The sequence below is a fragment of the Phascolarctos cinereus genome, unplaced genomic scaffold, assembly GCF_003287225.1.
Source record: "Phascolarctos cinereus isolate Bilbo 61053 unplaced genomic scaffold, phaCin_HiC Scaffold_7;HRSCAF=346, whole genome shotgun sequence".
In the NCBI taxonomy this organism is placed as follows: domain Eukaryota; kingdom Metazoa; phylum Chordata; class Mammalia; order Diprotodontia; family Phascolarctidae; genus Phascolarctos; species Phascolarctos cinereus.
In genome coordinates this window covers 15,089,074-15,103,098 of record NW_027556180.1, presented here as the reverse complement: position 1 = coordinate 15,103,098, position 14,025 = coordinate 15,089,074, and the positions used below count along the sequence as shown (strand labels likewise).

General features: G+C 42.7%; 1 protein-coding gene across 1 annotated transcript in view; it reads left to right on the top strand.

Moving 5' to 3' along the window:
* The first annotated feature begins 2,495 nt into the window (after positions 1–2,495).
* The window catches only part of GPR149 (G protein-coupled receptor 149), a 91,131-nt gene continuing 79,601 nt past the window's right edge, over positions 2,496–14,025 (top strand). Inside the window, 4 exon segments of the mRNA XM_078147223.1 lie at positions 2,496–2,890; positions 2,893–3,617; positions 5,185–5,374; positions 7,656–7,658. Of these exon segments, the coding sequence (XP_078003349.1) occupies positions 2,533–2,890; positions 2,893–3,617; positions 5,185–5,374; positions 7,656–7,658 (1,276 nt within the window). The 5' untranslated portion in view covers positions 2,496–2,532.

The window sequence follows — 14,025 nt, the reverse complement described above, 5'->3', positions numbered from 1 at the left end:
TAGACCATGTTCAGATGTGTCTGTGTCCAGAGATGGAGTCATCATGACGGTAAATGTTGTACTGAGTCATACTACTGGACTGGGAGAGCCAGCAGTCTCATTACTTAGCTATGTGGTTTAAACTCCTCTGTTTCTCATCATCTTTATCCAGAAAATGTGCAGGTCAGGATAGATGAACTCTAAGATTCCAGTCACTCTAAATCTTTTGATTCTACAAATACAATGGCTAGCATTTACATAGTACCTTAATGCCTTAAGGTTTGCAACATTATTTTCATGTTACCTCCTTTGATGCTTATGCTACCCTATTACAGGTGAGAAAACTGAGGCACATAGAGGTTAAGTGACTTGCCCAGAGTCCTAAAGCTAGGAAGTATATGAGGCAGGATATAAAATGCATATATTTCTCTGGCCAAAAATTCCACTTTCCACAGCACATAGGTTTAATATGAAAAGGAGCACATATTAACAGTGAAGTAAGATACCCATATACAGTCATCATCCTCCCTCACTTCAAGACAAGAGGACCAAAATGTTCAAACCTTTCCAGAGGCACAAAACTACCTTGTCCTGGCTCTAGTCCTCCAGTCTGTCATAGCATCAGAGAAAGTCAAAGGACCTTTGAGGCCACCTCATCCTCCCACTTTCCAGAAGAGCGAAACTGAAGCCCAGAAAAGTGACTCCTCCAAAGGAATTCATATACAGCTTAGACCCAGAGCCAAGGCTTCCTAAGTGCTGGTCCATCATGCCTTCCACTAAGGCATGTTTTCTCATCGGTTTCTCTTTTTTCCCCCCCTCTCTTTTCTTTCCTTATTTCTTTCCTTTTTTGCTTATACATTTATTTTAAGATTAGGTCTGCTTATCTCACCCAGGCTGGGAGGTCAGGGGCTACTCTGTTCCACACAAGAGTTCTGATCTTCCCTGTTTCTGATCTGGGCCAGTTTTCCCCTCCTTAAGCAACTTGGTGCCCACTCCCCTCCAGAGGATCATCCTATTGATGCCTGACAGGGCAGTGGCCCAATCACCATAGACCACTGCCCCTCAGAATTCTGGAGCTCAAGTGACCCAGCAGCCTCAGCCTCCCCCGAAACTAGAATTACAGACATGTGCCACCAAACCCTGCCTGTAATTATTTTCCAGTAAACGATGAAACTGCTTGAGGTAACAAATGTTTAAGTGGCACTGTTCACAGAAAACAAAAACTACAACCCAGGAACGATTCCGGCTTCTATACGTAGCTTCTGTATTGTACCTTGTGAAGTTAATTATGGTGAATATTCCAATGACTTGTTTGGATTGGGGGACTGGACCTGCGATTCTATCGATATACAAGAATACATTTCTTTGTTGTATTTGGGAGTTGGTGGGGAGGGGCGGGAGAAGGGGGGAGGGGGTTGAAGTGGATAGAGAGCCGTGATTTCTGTGAGAGCTTTGGTGTGCCAAACTCCCGGGGAGGAAACTCCTTGTACCAATGTGGATAGGTAAACTAACTGTTCTGCAATTTCTGGTCTAGAGAGTTGTCTGCAGGCACTCAGAAGTTTATAAGACTACCCCAGGATAAGAGTCAGCATGTGCCAGACAGAGAGGATTTGAGGCCGTCTTCCTCATTCTGAGGCCGCCCTCTATCCACTATGGCACACTATTTCTTTACTTCTAGGAAATTTTTTGCGCGTGATACAAATGGAAATAACCATTATTTTTCATCCTAACAAGAAGATTGAAATCTTTTTTCCATCTTCTTTTTTCTTTCCCAAGAGGAATCTGTAGGCTTTACGCTACCCTCCATTCTCAAACAGAACTGCAGATCATATTGAAAGCAGCATCTTAGCTGGCGGAGGAGTTCTGAACTCAGAAGGGTGACACCTAGCTTGGGCAAGTGTTTGCCTGGGGTTTTACGTTTCGGCGCTGAAGGGTGTGGCTTCATGAGGACTATTTCTTGCTTGGAATCAGGCTGAGAAACAGGTCGATCCATGAGCACAAGCATCCATTCCCTTCCCCCTCCCCCTCCTTGGTGTTCCTGCCTCTCTCCTGCTCGGAGCTGACTCCTCCCTCCTGCAGCAGCAGCTTGGTTCAAAGACAGAGCCTTTCATTCTGTGCTCTTTCTCTCGCTGAGCTAGCAGGGTTGAACCGTACCTGAGGATCTGCCTTCCTTTCCGACCCAGCTCGCCAGCAAGGCTCTCCTTTAACTACTCTCAAAAGTCACTGGAGTTTTGAGTAGTCTGAGAAACCAATGAAAATGTCTGGCCGTATGCAAAGGAATAATAAAGGATTCGAGAAGAATTGCTTTCCTGCCTGAAACTTGTGGGCTGGGGATCTTGGAGTTTGGTTTTTGTCTTGTTTTGTTTTTAATGGAGGGTGGAGAAGTTTTCTATTACTATTCACTTAAATGGACCCCGATTTTTTCAATGTGAGTTGGCAAACCTACTGGACACGTGCCTGACGTGTCCTGAAGGACTGAGCAGAGAGCATCTAGAAAGACAGAAAAGAAACTTGGGGGTAGCCCAGAAAAGCTACATTTGGGAATTCCTAGTCATGCTTTGTCTGGAGAAAACTGCAGAGTCACTGATAAGGACAACTAAGTGTCTCCCCGGGACAATGTCTCTGATCCCCAATAACTTTTCCATGAATGGGACAAGTTCAGGGATGGAAAGCCCCATTAAGGACCCGACTCCCAATCGACCAAGACCTTTAACTGTTTTCTTCCTCTGCTTAACGTTTGTGATGACCATCACAGCGCTAGTGGGAAGCATTTATTCCTTAGTTTGCCTGCTAAAAATGCCCAACAAAACCGTGTTATCGATGATGGTGGCTTCTTGGTCAGTGGATGACCTGATCAGTGTTCTGCCCATGACCATCTTCCTGTTCCTGCAGTGGCCAAAAGACAGTCCCGGGACTCCCAAGCGCTGTGCGCCACGTCGGCCTTCCTCTACCTGTTCCAGGGTATCTCCAGCAATCTCAAGGCGTCCGTTATAGTTTGCTACAACTTTTACACGCTCCACAGAAGTGTGGTGAGCCCGGGAGCCGGAGCGGCCAGCCAGCCCCGCGCTCTGCTTGTCGTCCTTTTCACCATCTGGGTGGCTAGCCTGCTTATCTGCACTAACCCCCTCTGGGGCTGGGGTGCCTTCGAACGCACGCCTTGGGGGTGCCTGGGGGACCATAACAGTTCCCTACTGCTCTTTGTAGTCTATTCGATTAGCTTCTGTGTTCTGGCTGGATTCTCCGTCCCGCTCACTTACCAGCTGCTGTGCTCAGACCAGCTGCCTGGAATTCGAGTTAATTACCAGGAAATCTCTCGCGGAGGAGGCTTCACGCCGTGCACCCCTCCGTCTCGGGGCAGTGCCCTCCCCACGACCCCCGAGGATCCCCGGACCCCAACAGTGCAATTCTACAGGGGACCAGAGAGCACCTTGAGCTCAGAGGCTGCCCTCGGGCTGGGTCCGCCGGCAGGACGGGGGCCCAGGACAGGGGCTGAGGCAGGGACGAGAGATTTCAGGGGGCCCGGGAGGGAGACCCGGAGCGTGCAGCGCGGCAGTCGAAGCTTCAGCGTGAGCATAGCCCAGAAGCGATTCTCCTTGATTCTGGCTCTGACCAAGGTCGTCCTTTGGCTTCCAATGATGGTAACCAAAAAACAAAAAGGGGGGAAAAACAGAGAAAAGGCAGGAAAGCATGATGCTAGTAACAATGGATGGATAGGTGGATGGATGGATGGATCGGTGTGCAAGTCGGTGTGGGTGCGTGCCCGTGGCGGGCCACTAAAGGCTTACTCGAGTGCCACCAGGGTGTCCACAAGAGACCCCTTTAACTCTCAGAGTCGCTCCCTAAGCAGCGGACAACTGCCCCGGAAGCCTCTGTGGGAATGCACCAATTTAGTAGGGGTTGTCTTGTGTGCACGTGTGTTTTAACATTTTCCAAATAAACTTATCCGAGTTTCCACCCAAGGGTTAGAGGTACTCTTCGCCCTCTCCCGAGGTAGCTGTGGGGATTCTGCAAGGGTGTCAGGGAGGGAAAGGTAATTGTCCTTTCAGTCATCACTTGCCCCCTCCCAACATCTCTGTCCCAACCTCATCTCTATCACTGATCCTACCCCAATATCGATCCCCAGCCCTACCCTCAATTCGAGGTCCCAGGCCCAGACCTAGAGCCATCCCAGTCCCCATCTCCATCTCTATCTCCAACTCATCCCAACTCCAGCCCCTCCCTCATTCCGAGTCCCATCCCCATCCACTTTCCTCAACCGTATCCCATCTCAGCCTCATTCCCATCCTCACCTCAGTTCCCATCCCGATTCTGGCTCCCAGCACTATCCTGTACTCATCCCCAATCCCCATTCGCTCCTTGCCGAAGCCCTTCCCAGCGGGAACAACGCCCTGGGGCCGGTGGAGTGAAAAGAAACGGGCAGATAGGAACAGAGAGTGAAGGCAGAAAGGGCGACCAGGGGTTGCTTTCGTTTGTCTCTTGCCAAGAACCAGGAGGACAAGGCGGCTATCCTGTGCGGTGATGTTCTCCTGTAGTGAGGAAGGTGGAGCCCGCGGAGGGTTGGGAACCAAGAGCAGCCTAGCCCGTGGCCGGCCCAAGCTGGTTCAGAGGAGCCGCTAACCCAGCCCAAGCCTAGCGGCTCCAGCACCCACTAAGCTGCACCATCCTTCCCAGGCACCGAGCTAGAGGAGTTCAGGGTCTGGCCAGGCTGGGCTGGGCATGGCGGGGAAAAACCGTTATCAGGCTGGGTTACACTGCGCGGATGGGCGCAACAACCCTTCCTGGCTGCCTCACCCACTGCTTCCTGCCTGCCTTCTTTCCTTTGCTCCTCCATGAGGGAGTGAATAGCCGAGGCTACTCCTGTAGAGCTAGGGTCTTTCTCAGTCTCTCTCCCGCCCTGGCACTAGGGCGCCCGGGAGCATGGCAGGCGAGCGGAAGGGCAGACGGGCGGGAGGGCGGGAGGACGAGGAGCTGTGCACCGCGAGAAGGCAGGAAAGCAGAGTGTTGGGCAGGGAGGGAGGGCAGGAGTCAGGGTGGCTGGGAGGGCAGCCAGGCCAGGAGGCCTAGGCTGGGGGCCAAGGAGGCCAGGGCTGGAGGCCAAGGAGACCAAGGCTGGAGGCCGAGGAGGGAGGCAAGGGAGGCCTCCCTGGAGGGATGGAGGGCACAAGACTGTGAGCCCTTGCACTCTGAAGCCCGGTGTCCTTGCAGATCCACATGGTAGCACGGCACACCCCGGAGTTCCAGAGCCTTCCCTTCGAACTCTTCAGCTTTCTGCTGACGACCCTGGCGGCCACCGTGACCCCAGCGTTCGTCCTGTCCGAGCGCTGGACCCACCTGCCCTGTGGCTGCATCATTAACTGTCCGAGGAACGCGTATGCTGTGGCTTCTGAGACCAAAAGTAAGGCGGCCGACCTGAGGGAGTGGGTTCACGGCGGGGCAGGGACTGGTGGGGCAGAGATCAAGGAAGGGATGCAGGAATAAATGACGAGAAAGAGAAGAAGCGAGAAAGACAGTTAACAGACCAGCAGCCCCAGCCCGGGCCTCCTTACTTTGACCCCTGACTATGGAAGGATCAGAAACGGAATTCCGTGTTGGAATACACGACACAGAGCAATGAGACATGACAGGCGCTTTTTTTTTTTCATCCAAGCCTGTCAGTACACACAGAGCCTCCTAATTCTTGGTACCTCTCCAGATAACTTTCTTGACCCCTGGCTGGATCTTACACTCCCATTACTCGAGGTAGTTATGACGACCAGGAAGGGGATCCTATCTTGAATATCAAATATGGAACGGGAAGAAATGAAGGGACTTGTTATCCAAGGCTCTCAGAGCACTTGAGAGTTAAAACAGCTTTAAAGCTAGTCCCAAGAGTACTTTCCTACTTTAGTTTTTGAGATAAGACACAGAGAGCCCCGAGATTCATTCGTATTCAATGTAACAAGCCCTTTACAGGGCCCTGAAGCTTTTGACTTCTCATTGCTTTAACCACTAGACGAGCTTATCCCGTATTGGCGGGGGAGGAGAGAATAATCAAACCACTAAGTTTGCATATAAAATTCTTATGTAGAAGCAGAAGTGAGAAGAGAGACAATTCTAGTCTCGAGTTATTGTTTGGTCGTCTAAGTGAACAGCCAATTAAAACAAAAGGTTCGAAGGCTTTTGTTCTCTCCCTGGCTTGGGGCGTAGGCATAGGAGTAAAAAAGCAAAAGGAAAAGCTAATTTAAAAGAAAAAGAAAAGCTCGGGCCTCTTTCTGGAAAGGTTTTGAGAACAGCAGGATAGAAATGGCCAAGATCCAAGAAAAGAAAAAAAACCAGTAAGAATTCTCCACTGATGCCTAGTGTAAGGGGACAATAATGCTGGAAAGTTGTATTCAGAAGAAAAATCTTCCTGTTTGGCCACCATAGTTATAATTTTTGGGGACTCAGTTACCTCCATTCAGGTATAGAACATATTGGTTATTATTTTAACAAGTTGTTAAAACAGATGGAAAAGGAGCCTCTGTTTTGATGATGCCAAAAAGAAACAAAATTTTCCACTGCACTTAGGTTCCTCTGGGGGTGTTTTAACATTACTTGAAAACAGGTTTTATTGTTTTCAAATTAAATATTTGTAGTTGTATGAACAACAACAACAAAAAACCCTCTTTGAATTTTTCATTTTTCAAATCATTGTTATGCTATAGACATAAGCTATAATGTAGTCATCTCCAATCCCTCCTTATTACTATTACAATATTACTTTATTATTTAAAATTATTATTAAATTACTATTAGTACTATTATTATATGTTATGTTATTATTAAACTATATTATCACTAATACATATACTATATATGTTATTCTCTAATACTATCTGTGTGACCTTGGACAAATCACTTAATCTCCCTGGGCCTCAATTTTCTTACCTGTAAAATGAGTGAATAGGACTAGCAAGCCTCTGAGTGCGTATCCAGATCTAGGCCTGTGATCCTATGATCCCTTTGGCTAGAGAAAGGTAGATATAGTAGATAGAGGCTTTGTAGATAGAGACGCTTCTTAGTGTAGTGGTTGGAACTTTGCGGTCAGGAAGTCCTGCCGCTGATACATACTAGCTGTGTGACTATAGGTAAGTCAGTGAAATTCTCAGTATCTCCAGAAATTCTCAAAGATTCTCAGAGATGAATTTCTGAATTGCATCAGCCAAGGGAATTTTCGTCCACAGTGGAATTTCCATCTGTATCAATGAAATCACAAATCTAGAATTATCTCCCCACAACCACCAACAGCTCTCAATTTGAGAAACAGTGAATTCCCTCCATTTGTAAGGTTTTGTACTAGCCACAAAGAGAAAAATAATATGTGAATGGTTAAGTCAATGTAAGAAAGAGCACTTCCCAGCTGAGGGGATCTCAAGAAAACATAGCACCTGAGGTGAGTAGGAGAGGGAAAAGTGTGTTCTGCTATAACAGATGATCTTTAGCAAGGGCTGGAGATGGGAGACGGAATTACAGGTACAGGCAGAGCAAGTAGGCCAGTTTGAATAGAATGTAGAGTATGTGAAAGGCAGTTATATTAAATACATCTGTGAAGGCAGCAGCAAGACACTCAAGGACTTGACATGTCAAACTGAGGACTTTGTATTTTACTTGAGGAAATCCTGAAGTGAGGGAACCATTGAAGTGTTCAATGTAAGAAGAGAGTAACTTGCTCAGACATGCGCATTGGCAGAGGGAATAGATGGGAGACTGTATGGACTAGAAGCTAGGAGACTGGATTGTTGCGAAAGGGTTTAAGGTGGTGAGGGTCTGAACAAGGGTGGTGGCCACATGATCAGAGAGAGGGAATAGATGGGAAAGAGGCTGAGGAGCTAGAATCAGACAATTGACTAGATATGGGGAGGATGAAGGATGGGGGAGGGTCCCAGAAGATCAAAAGAAAGGTGGTGTTCTGCTCCAAATTATAACTTTGAGTCGTACATACACCTCTCTTTGGTTTTTCAGGGTGCTTCATGTGCATTATCTCATCTGATCCTCACAACAACTTGAGGAGGTTAGAATAGTCATTTTACAGATGAAGAAACATACTCACAGAAGTAAAGCAGATTGTTTGGGAATCACACAATTACTAAGCAGACGACGTAGACTTTTGACCTGGAGCTTCCTGACTCCAAGGCCAGCAGTCAGTCACTTATACCACCCTGCACTGCAGCTAATTAGAGGCTAAACTAGCCTCAAATCATCTTGAGACATTTCCTATCTTAATAGCCAGAGCAGTTTTACAAACATTGTTTGGATATGACCTGGGGCATACGTGATTTGACTTCATGCCCTAGTACCTGGAGGGCTAGCCTCACACTTAGGAAGACCTGGCTTCGTGTCCTACCTCTGATCCTTATTGTGTGACCCCCAGCCAAGTCACTTAACCTCTAAGACCCTTATAATCTAAAACTATGAATTAGCCTCCAATCTACAACTCGCAAGTGCAGGGAATCCCAATCTGTATTGGGAGATGGCATGTTCTCATCTAGAGTTACTTATATCAGTAATATCACAGGTCCAGTCCAGGAGGGGAAATTGTATTGAATTGAATCTGGTGCCAGGGCCTGACTGGGAGCCTCTCTGTCTAAGAACCAGGCTCCTAACTAATCATATCGAGGCTTACCACCAGGCCCACCAGTTGTTTCCTTTATTTTTTTTGGGGGGGAGTTTATTTGTCAGAGCAGTTCTTGATGGATGCCATTTAAACAGGGATAAGGGTGCTGTCTGCAATGGTGGAAAGAAGCCCAGGAAAGCATATAGGCTTTGAAGAATGGAAGAAAATATTTACTTGGTACACATACAGAAAAAAAAAATTCTTACTCTTATTGTCTTTGTAACTTCAAAGTTCTGACACTTTCATATAAGCCATGCACTGTCACTGGGATGAATTTATTCTGGCTTGGAATACTGTCTCCTACCCCTCATATATAAGAGATTCAGAAGACAGGCCTATAGTGAGGGTAAGAGACTACAGTGAATTGATTTACACTAGGTTGACAATGCAGCGATCCTTTCATGACTCTCCATAGTGCCAAAAAATTATTCCTGATATTCTGGCCAAAATGTGTAATATTTATGTTGGTGGAAGGGTTGCCATAAATATGCTTGTTGCTGAGGTGACAGAAAACCAGAATTTTGAAACCTGGCCCTTGGCAATGTCTGCATATAATAATGGCTGGCTCTGGTGGACCAAATGGCAGATTCCTTATTATACTGCCATCCTTTGGAAGGAGGGATCAACAGTTCTATTTCCAAGACCTTTCTACTTTAATAAGTAAAACATCATTTCCTTTGGATTTATCTTGCACTAGTTAATTACACAGGCAAAACAGTGGGTATTTTTTTTCCAAACAGAACTGAGCCTATTAGATGACTGTGAATATGCAAACATGACTTTGCATCTCAGTTTTCATTGAATGCTAAATATTGGAACTGAAATTGGAAAATGAATTTCAGGCAGTTAGAAAATAATTAGCAGAGATCATCTCTCTACCCTATTTCCAACCACAAGCTGTATTTTTTTTACCAAAGCCTCAGAGGAGAAAGATCAAGGTTAAGCAAAAATTACTTCAAATACCAAAATCATGTTTCTCTAACAAAACTGTCCCTAAAAAGCTTACCATGAGGATATACTTTCATTATTTTGTAGACATTTGGATTTCATTTTAAAACCCTGCAAGAAACTTCAAATATTTTGAAAGGAGCACAGAAAAAAAATTGAAGTCTTTACTTAGAGCTCTAAGTTCCAGTAACATGAAAAATGGAGCAGGAATGAAAGAAACATAGAGACAAGCCTGAGTCCTATACTCTTAGCCCTATCTGGCTATACGTGTTATACATAAATTTCTATTATATAAATTATGCAAACATTATATCTAAATTATATATCACATGCATTCATGTTATACATAAATTGTTGTAACATTTTTTAAAGAATTGAAATACCCAGAGAAATGCCAGTAAGTTGCTTCAAGAAAAAAAAGTAAATATAATCCAGATAGTAGGTTATGCTGAGAGGTTCATGAATTAATGGCTAGAAACCTAGCTTCAAAATTAGGAAGAACTGGATTCAAGTACATGCAATTGACCCTGTGTGGCCTCAGGCAAGTCAATTAACTCTTCATTGCCCTCAGACAACTTTCTAACTCCATACATTTCAGAGAAGTTGTTTATCATCTTTAGAAGGGGTGGTTTCTCCCCAGGCACTCCCTGCACTGATGAATTCTAAGGTCTGATACCTAATAAAAGCAGAGAATAAAAATCAGATTATTAAGAAATAAATTTATTTTCTTTATTTTTAAGATTTATAAATTTTATGTTGTAATAATTATTTGGTCACCCTGTGGATTCCAGGTTTTTAAAGCAGTTTTTGTCATTTCCTATACCTATAGCTATATCTTTAAAAAAAAAACTCCCCTGTTGGTTTATTTTCTACAGTCTAAGTTTAAATTAGCTATTTTCTACAAGATGGCTCTGCTTTTTTTTTTTTTTGGTTCCTCTTACTTGTCCACGACCTTTTAGTATTCTTTACCAACTGAGAGCATTTTGTCAAGTAAACATTTTGTTCAAGTTACATCTTTTCTGCAGGAAAATGTGTTTTATACATTTATAGAGATAAGTGATTGACACATGGTGAAGCATGTCCAATAACATGCGCTGGATTGACTTTCTTTTGCTCTTTATAGTGATGGCTGTTCTGAAGGCAATGCATAACTGACTTTGTTGTTTATTCTTTCAAGCAAAATCAAAGCATCACAATAGAACATTAAGAACAATAACTCACATTTACATGGTTTTACAAGATATTTTCCTCTCTGCAACCTTATGAGGGAAGTAGTGCAGCTATTAATCCCCTTTTGACATGCAAGGAATTGGAGCCTCATAAGTAGAAAAAACAGGATTCATTTGTAAGTCTTTCCTGATGCTAAATAAGACTAAGGCTGTTTCTATTGCTTCTATTAGGAAGGAATTTGATATAAAATAGGTCTGGGATAGACCTCATCTAAATAGAGTTTTTAATATTAGCTGATATTTGTCTTTGTATCCACAGCATAATAACTAGCATATATTAGATGCTTAATGAATGCTTGTGGATTAGTAGCTTGATAAAGTAAAATAATATTGCAATAAGGATAATTTAATCTTCAGCCCAGAGTTTTTCGCAATGGCAATGCTGTCATGATTCTCCTTACAGATTCCTTTCCAAAGTATTCTCCTCAGCATCTTTAATTAGAACATCCTCCTTGTGTTAGCTGTATAATTATTGTCAATAGTAGTTATCATTATAATACATTCATATTAAAGAGATTTACTTAGTTAATGCCCTATTGCACTAAATTCCTTCAACATTTGGCAAACATTCCTTAAACACTTAACTTATGCAGCATTCTTTTTGCAGGACTAAGGAAAATGCAAAGTTTCAACAGAACATAGTATCTGTCCTCATGTAACTTACAGTGTGGAATGTGAATATTGACAACCCATGTAGTTATAATATACAATATTACAAAAGTTACATAAAGAAGTTTGAAAGAAGACCACATGAGGTCTGAGCAAGAAGGTCACTGTTATCTGGGGATATCAATGTGGGCTTCTTGAAGGAACTGGTATTTGAGTTCAGCTTTAGAGGATAGGTAAGAATTCAAATGGTGAAGAGGATGAAGGAGTATATTCCAGGTACAGCAATGGTATAAGTTAAAATATAGAGACGGAAGAGTACAGGACACATTTATGGGGCTACAGATAGGCCAATTTGGACAGAAATAATATCAGATAAGATTAGAGAGGCATGCTGGTGGTAGATTGAGGAGGGCTTTAAATGGAAGGTAGAGGAGCTTGAATATTATTTAGTAGGCAATAGAAAGCCTTGATAGCAGAGAGGCAACATGATTGTATATATGATGACTATTCTAGCAGGTATTTGGCATGATTTGAAGAGTAGACAGAGAAAAGGCAGGGGAAAAAATATGTTAAGTTATTTGAATAGTCCATTTAGGCTGTGAAGGGGGGGGTCTATATTTGTGTGGTGACATGAAAAGAGATGAGAAGGGAAGAAGGCTGGATTATGAACATGATAAGTTTAAGCTACAGGTGGGATACACTTTTAAAGAGCACTAAGCTAAATTTGAATTAACATATCAATCATTACATAATTAATTCTTTATTATATAAATATATTTATTATAGTAATAGTTTTATATAATATATTATATTAAATTATAATACTATACTAAGATAATATATTTTCTCTACTTGAACTATTACAGACCTAGTAAAAATATCTATATCTCTCTCTATTTCCCTGCAAGACTCTATAATTTTTACCCATTATTCTCATCATCTCCTTCAGACTGCTTCCTATATATCACGAGAATGAAGGTGTATTCCCAATGGACATATCCCTTAAAGGATCTTGTATGTGTAATAGAAACCACAAAATGATACACAAAACAAACCCTGGTTGAAGTACATGCCAATCCATAGTTATCAAAATGTAGTTTCTTCTGACCTATTCAATATATTCCTAGATTCCAACAGTGAGCCACTAATTGCTGGACTAAGATAGTATACTTTAAATTATGTTCCTTTTAACTAATAAATAAGGTAGTATAATTCAATAACCACTGCATCAGCTGAAAGTAAATAATCTAAATATCCCAAGATATTTTCATAAGTTGTTAATAGAGTTGGTCCCCTTTTTCCATACCCTCTGAATATTTTAAAATTTATGTCCTGGCATCAAGCCATAATGAATGATGCTCATAAATTCCATTTTGTTAGATGGCAGGACTAGCTTATATAAATCTTGACTTTGGGGAGCATTTCAGTAATCGAATTGAGTTTATGGAAGGCACAGTGGTATACAGGAAAATGAATCATATTTTGGCTGTTCCATTGTCGTATACACTTTAAAAGTTTTCATAAATTCCTTCTTTCCATTGAGAAATGGCTAAATGTCTAACAATAAAACATGCAACCTTCAGAGCAGAATTTTGTGCAGAAATACCATGGTGTTTTCAGAGAAGAAAACTGAGAACTTCACTGAGGTTATGTTTAACTCGGGCACAATGGTATGACTTCATACTGCCAGAATATAAATTCCTCCATGGTGGGGGTGATATCTCACAGAATAACAACTGATATTTACATAGCACTTTATAGGTTGCAAAATATACAAACTATCTCATTTGACACCTCCCACACTTTAAGATTTGCAAAGCACTTTACAAATATATAATTTGATCCTTGTAACAACCCAGAAAGGTAGGTGCTATTATTATCTCCATTTTGCAAATGAGGAAACTGAGGCTGAGAGAGGTTGAGTGACTTGCCCAGGGTCACACAGCCAAGTAAGTCTTTGAAGCAAAATTCAAACTCAGACCTTCCAGATTCCAAAATCTTATGAGGTAAATGTTACATTTTATAGATGAAAAAAACTGAGCACATTCCATGGTCACATAAGTAATAAGTGTTTTGAACCCAGATCTCTTCTCATTTCAAGTCTAGTACTCTTTCCTACGAATCAATCATACTGTCTCATTGAGCTCTACATTTTCCTGAATAGCTAGGAATGTGCAGTGCACACAGTGGGCATTTAATAGTTGTTACTAAAATAAAATGGAAGGAAGTAAAAGGAAATAATAGAGGAAGGAAAGGAGAGTTGAAGCATAAGGATCATAATGAACGTGTTGTTTGACTGGAACCAAAGGCAGTTGATCTCTTTCACTTTCACCCCATCTGCACTCCCATAGTGACAGTGCATTTCCCAGCTTCTTTTCACTATGTCCACAGAACAAAGGTATGAAAGCTTGTGATAATTCATCTGATTTAAATCCTGAAGGACTTCAAATGTGGCTACAGTATGTTCATGCAGTAATGAAATTAGTCTTGTCAAAGATTAAAAGTAATCCTCAGGCTTTCAGATATGGATGTGTTAAGTATTGGCTCCCTATAAAATTTTCCCATTCCTTTCCAGATTTGGCAGCATCAGAGATGCACTGTGAAGGTAGCGCAGTGGGTAGGAAGCTG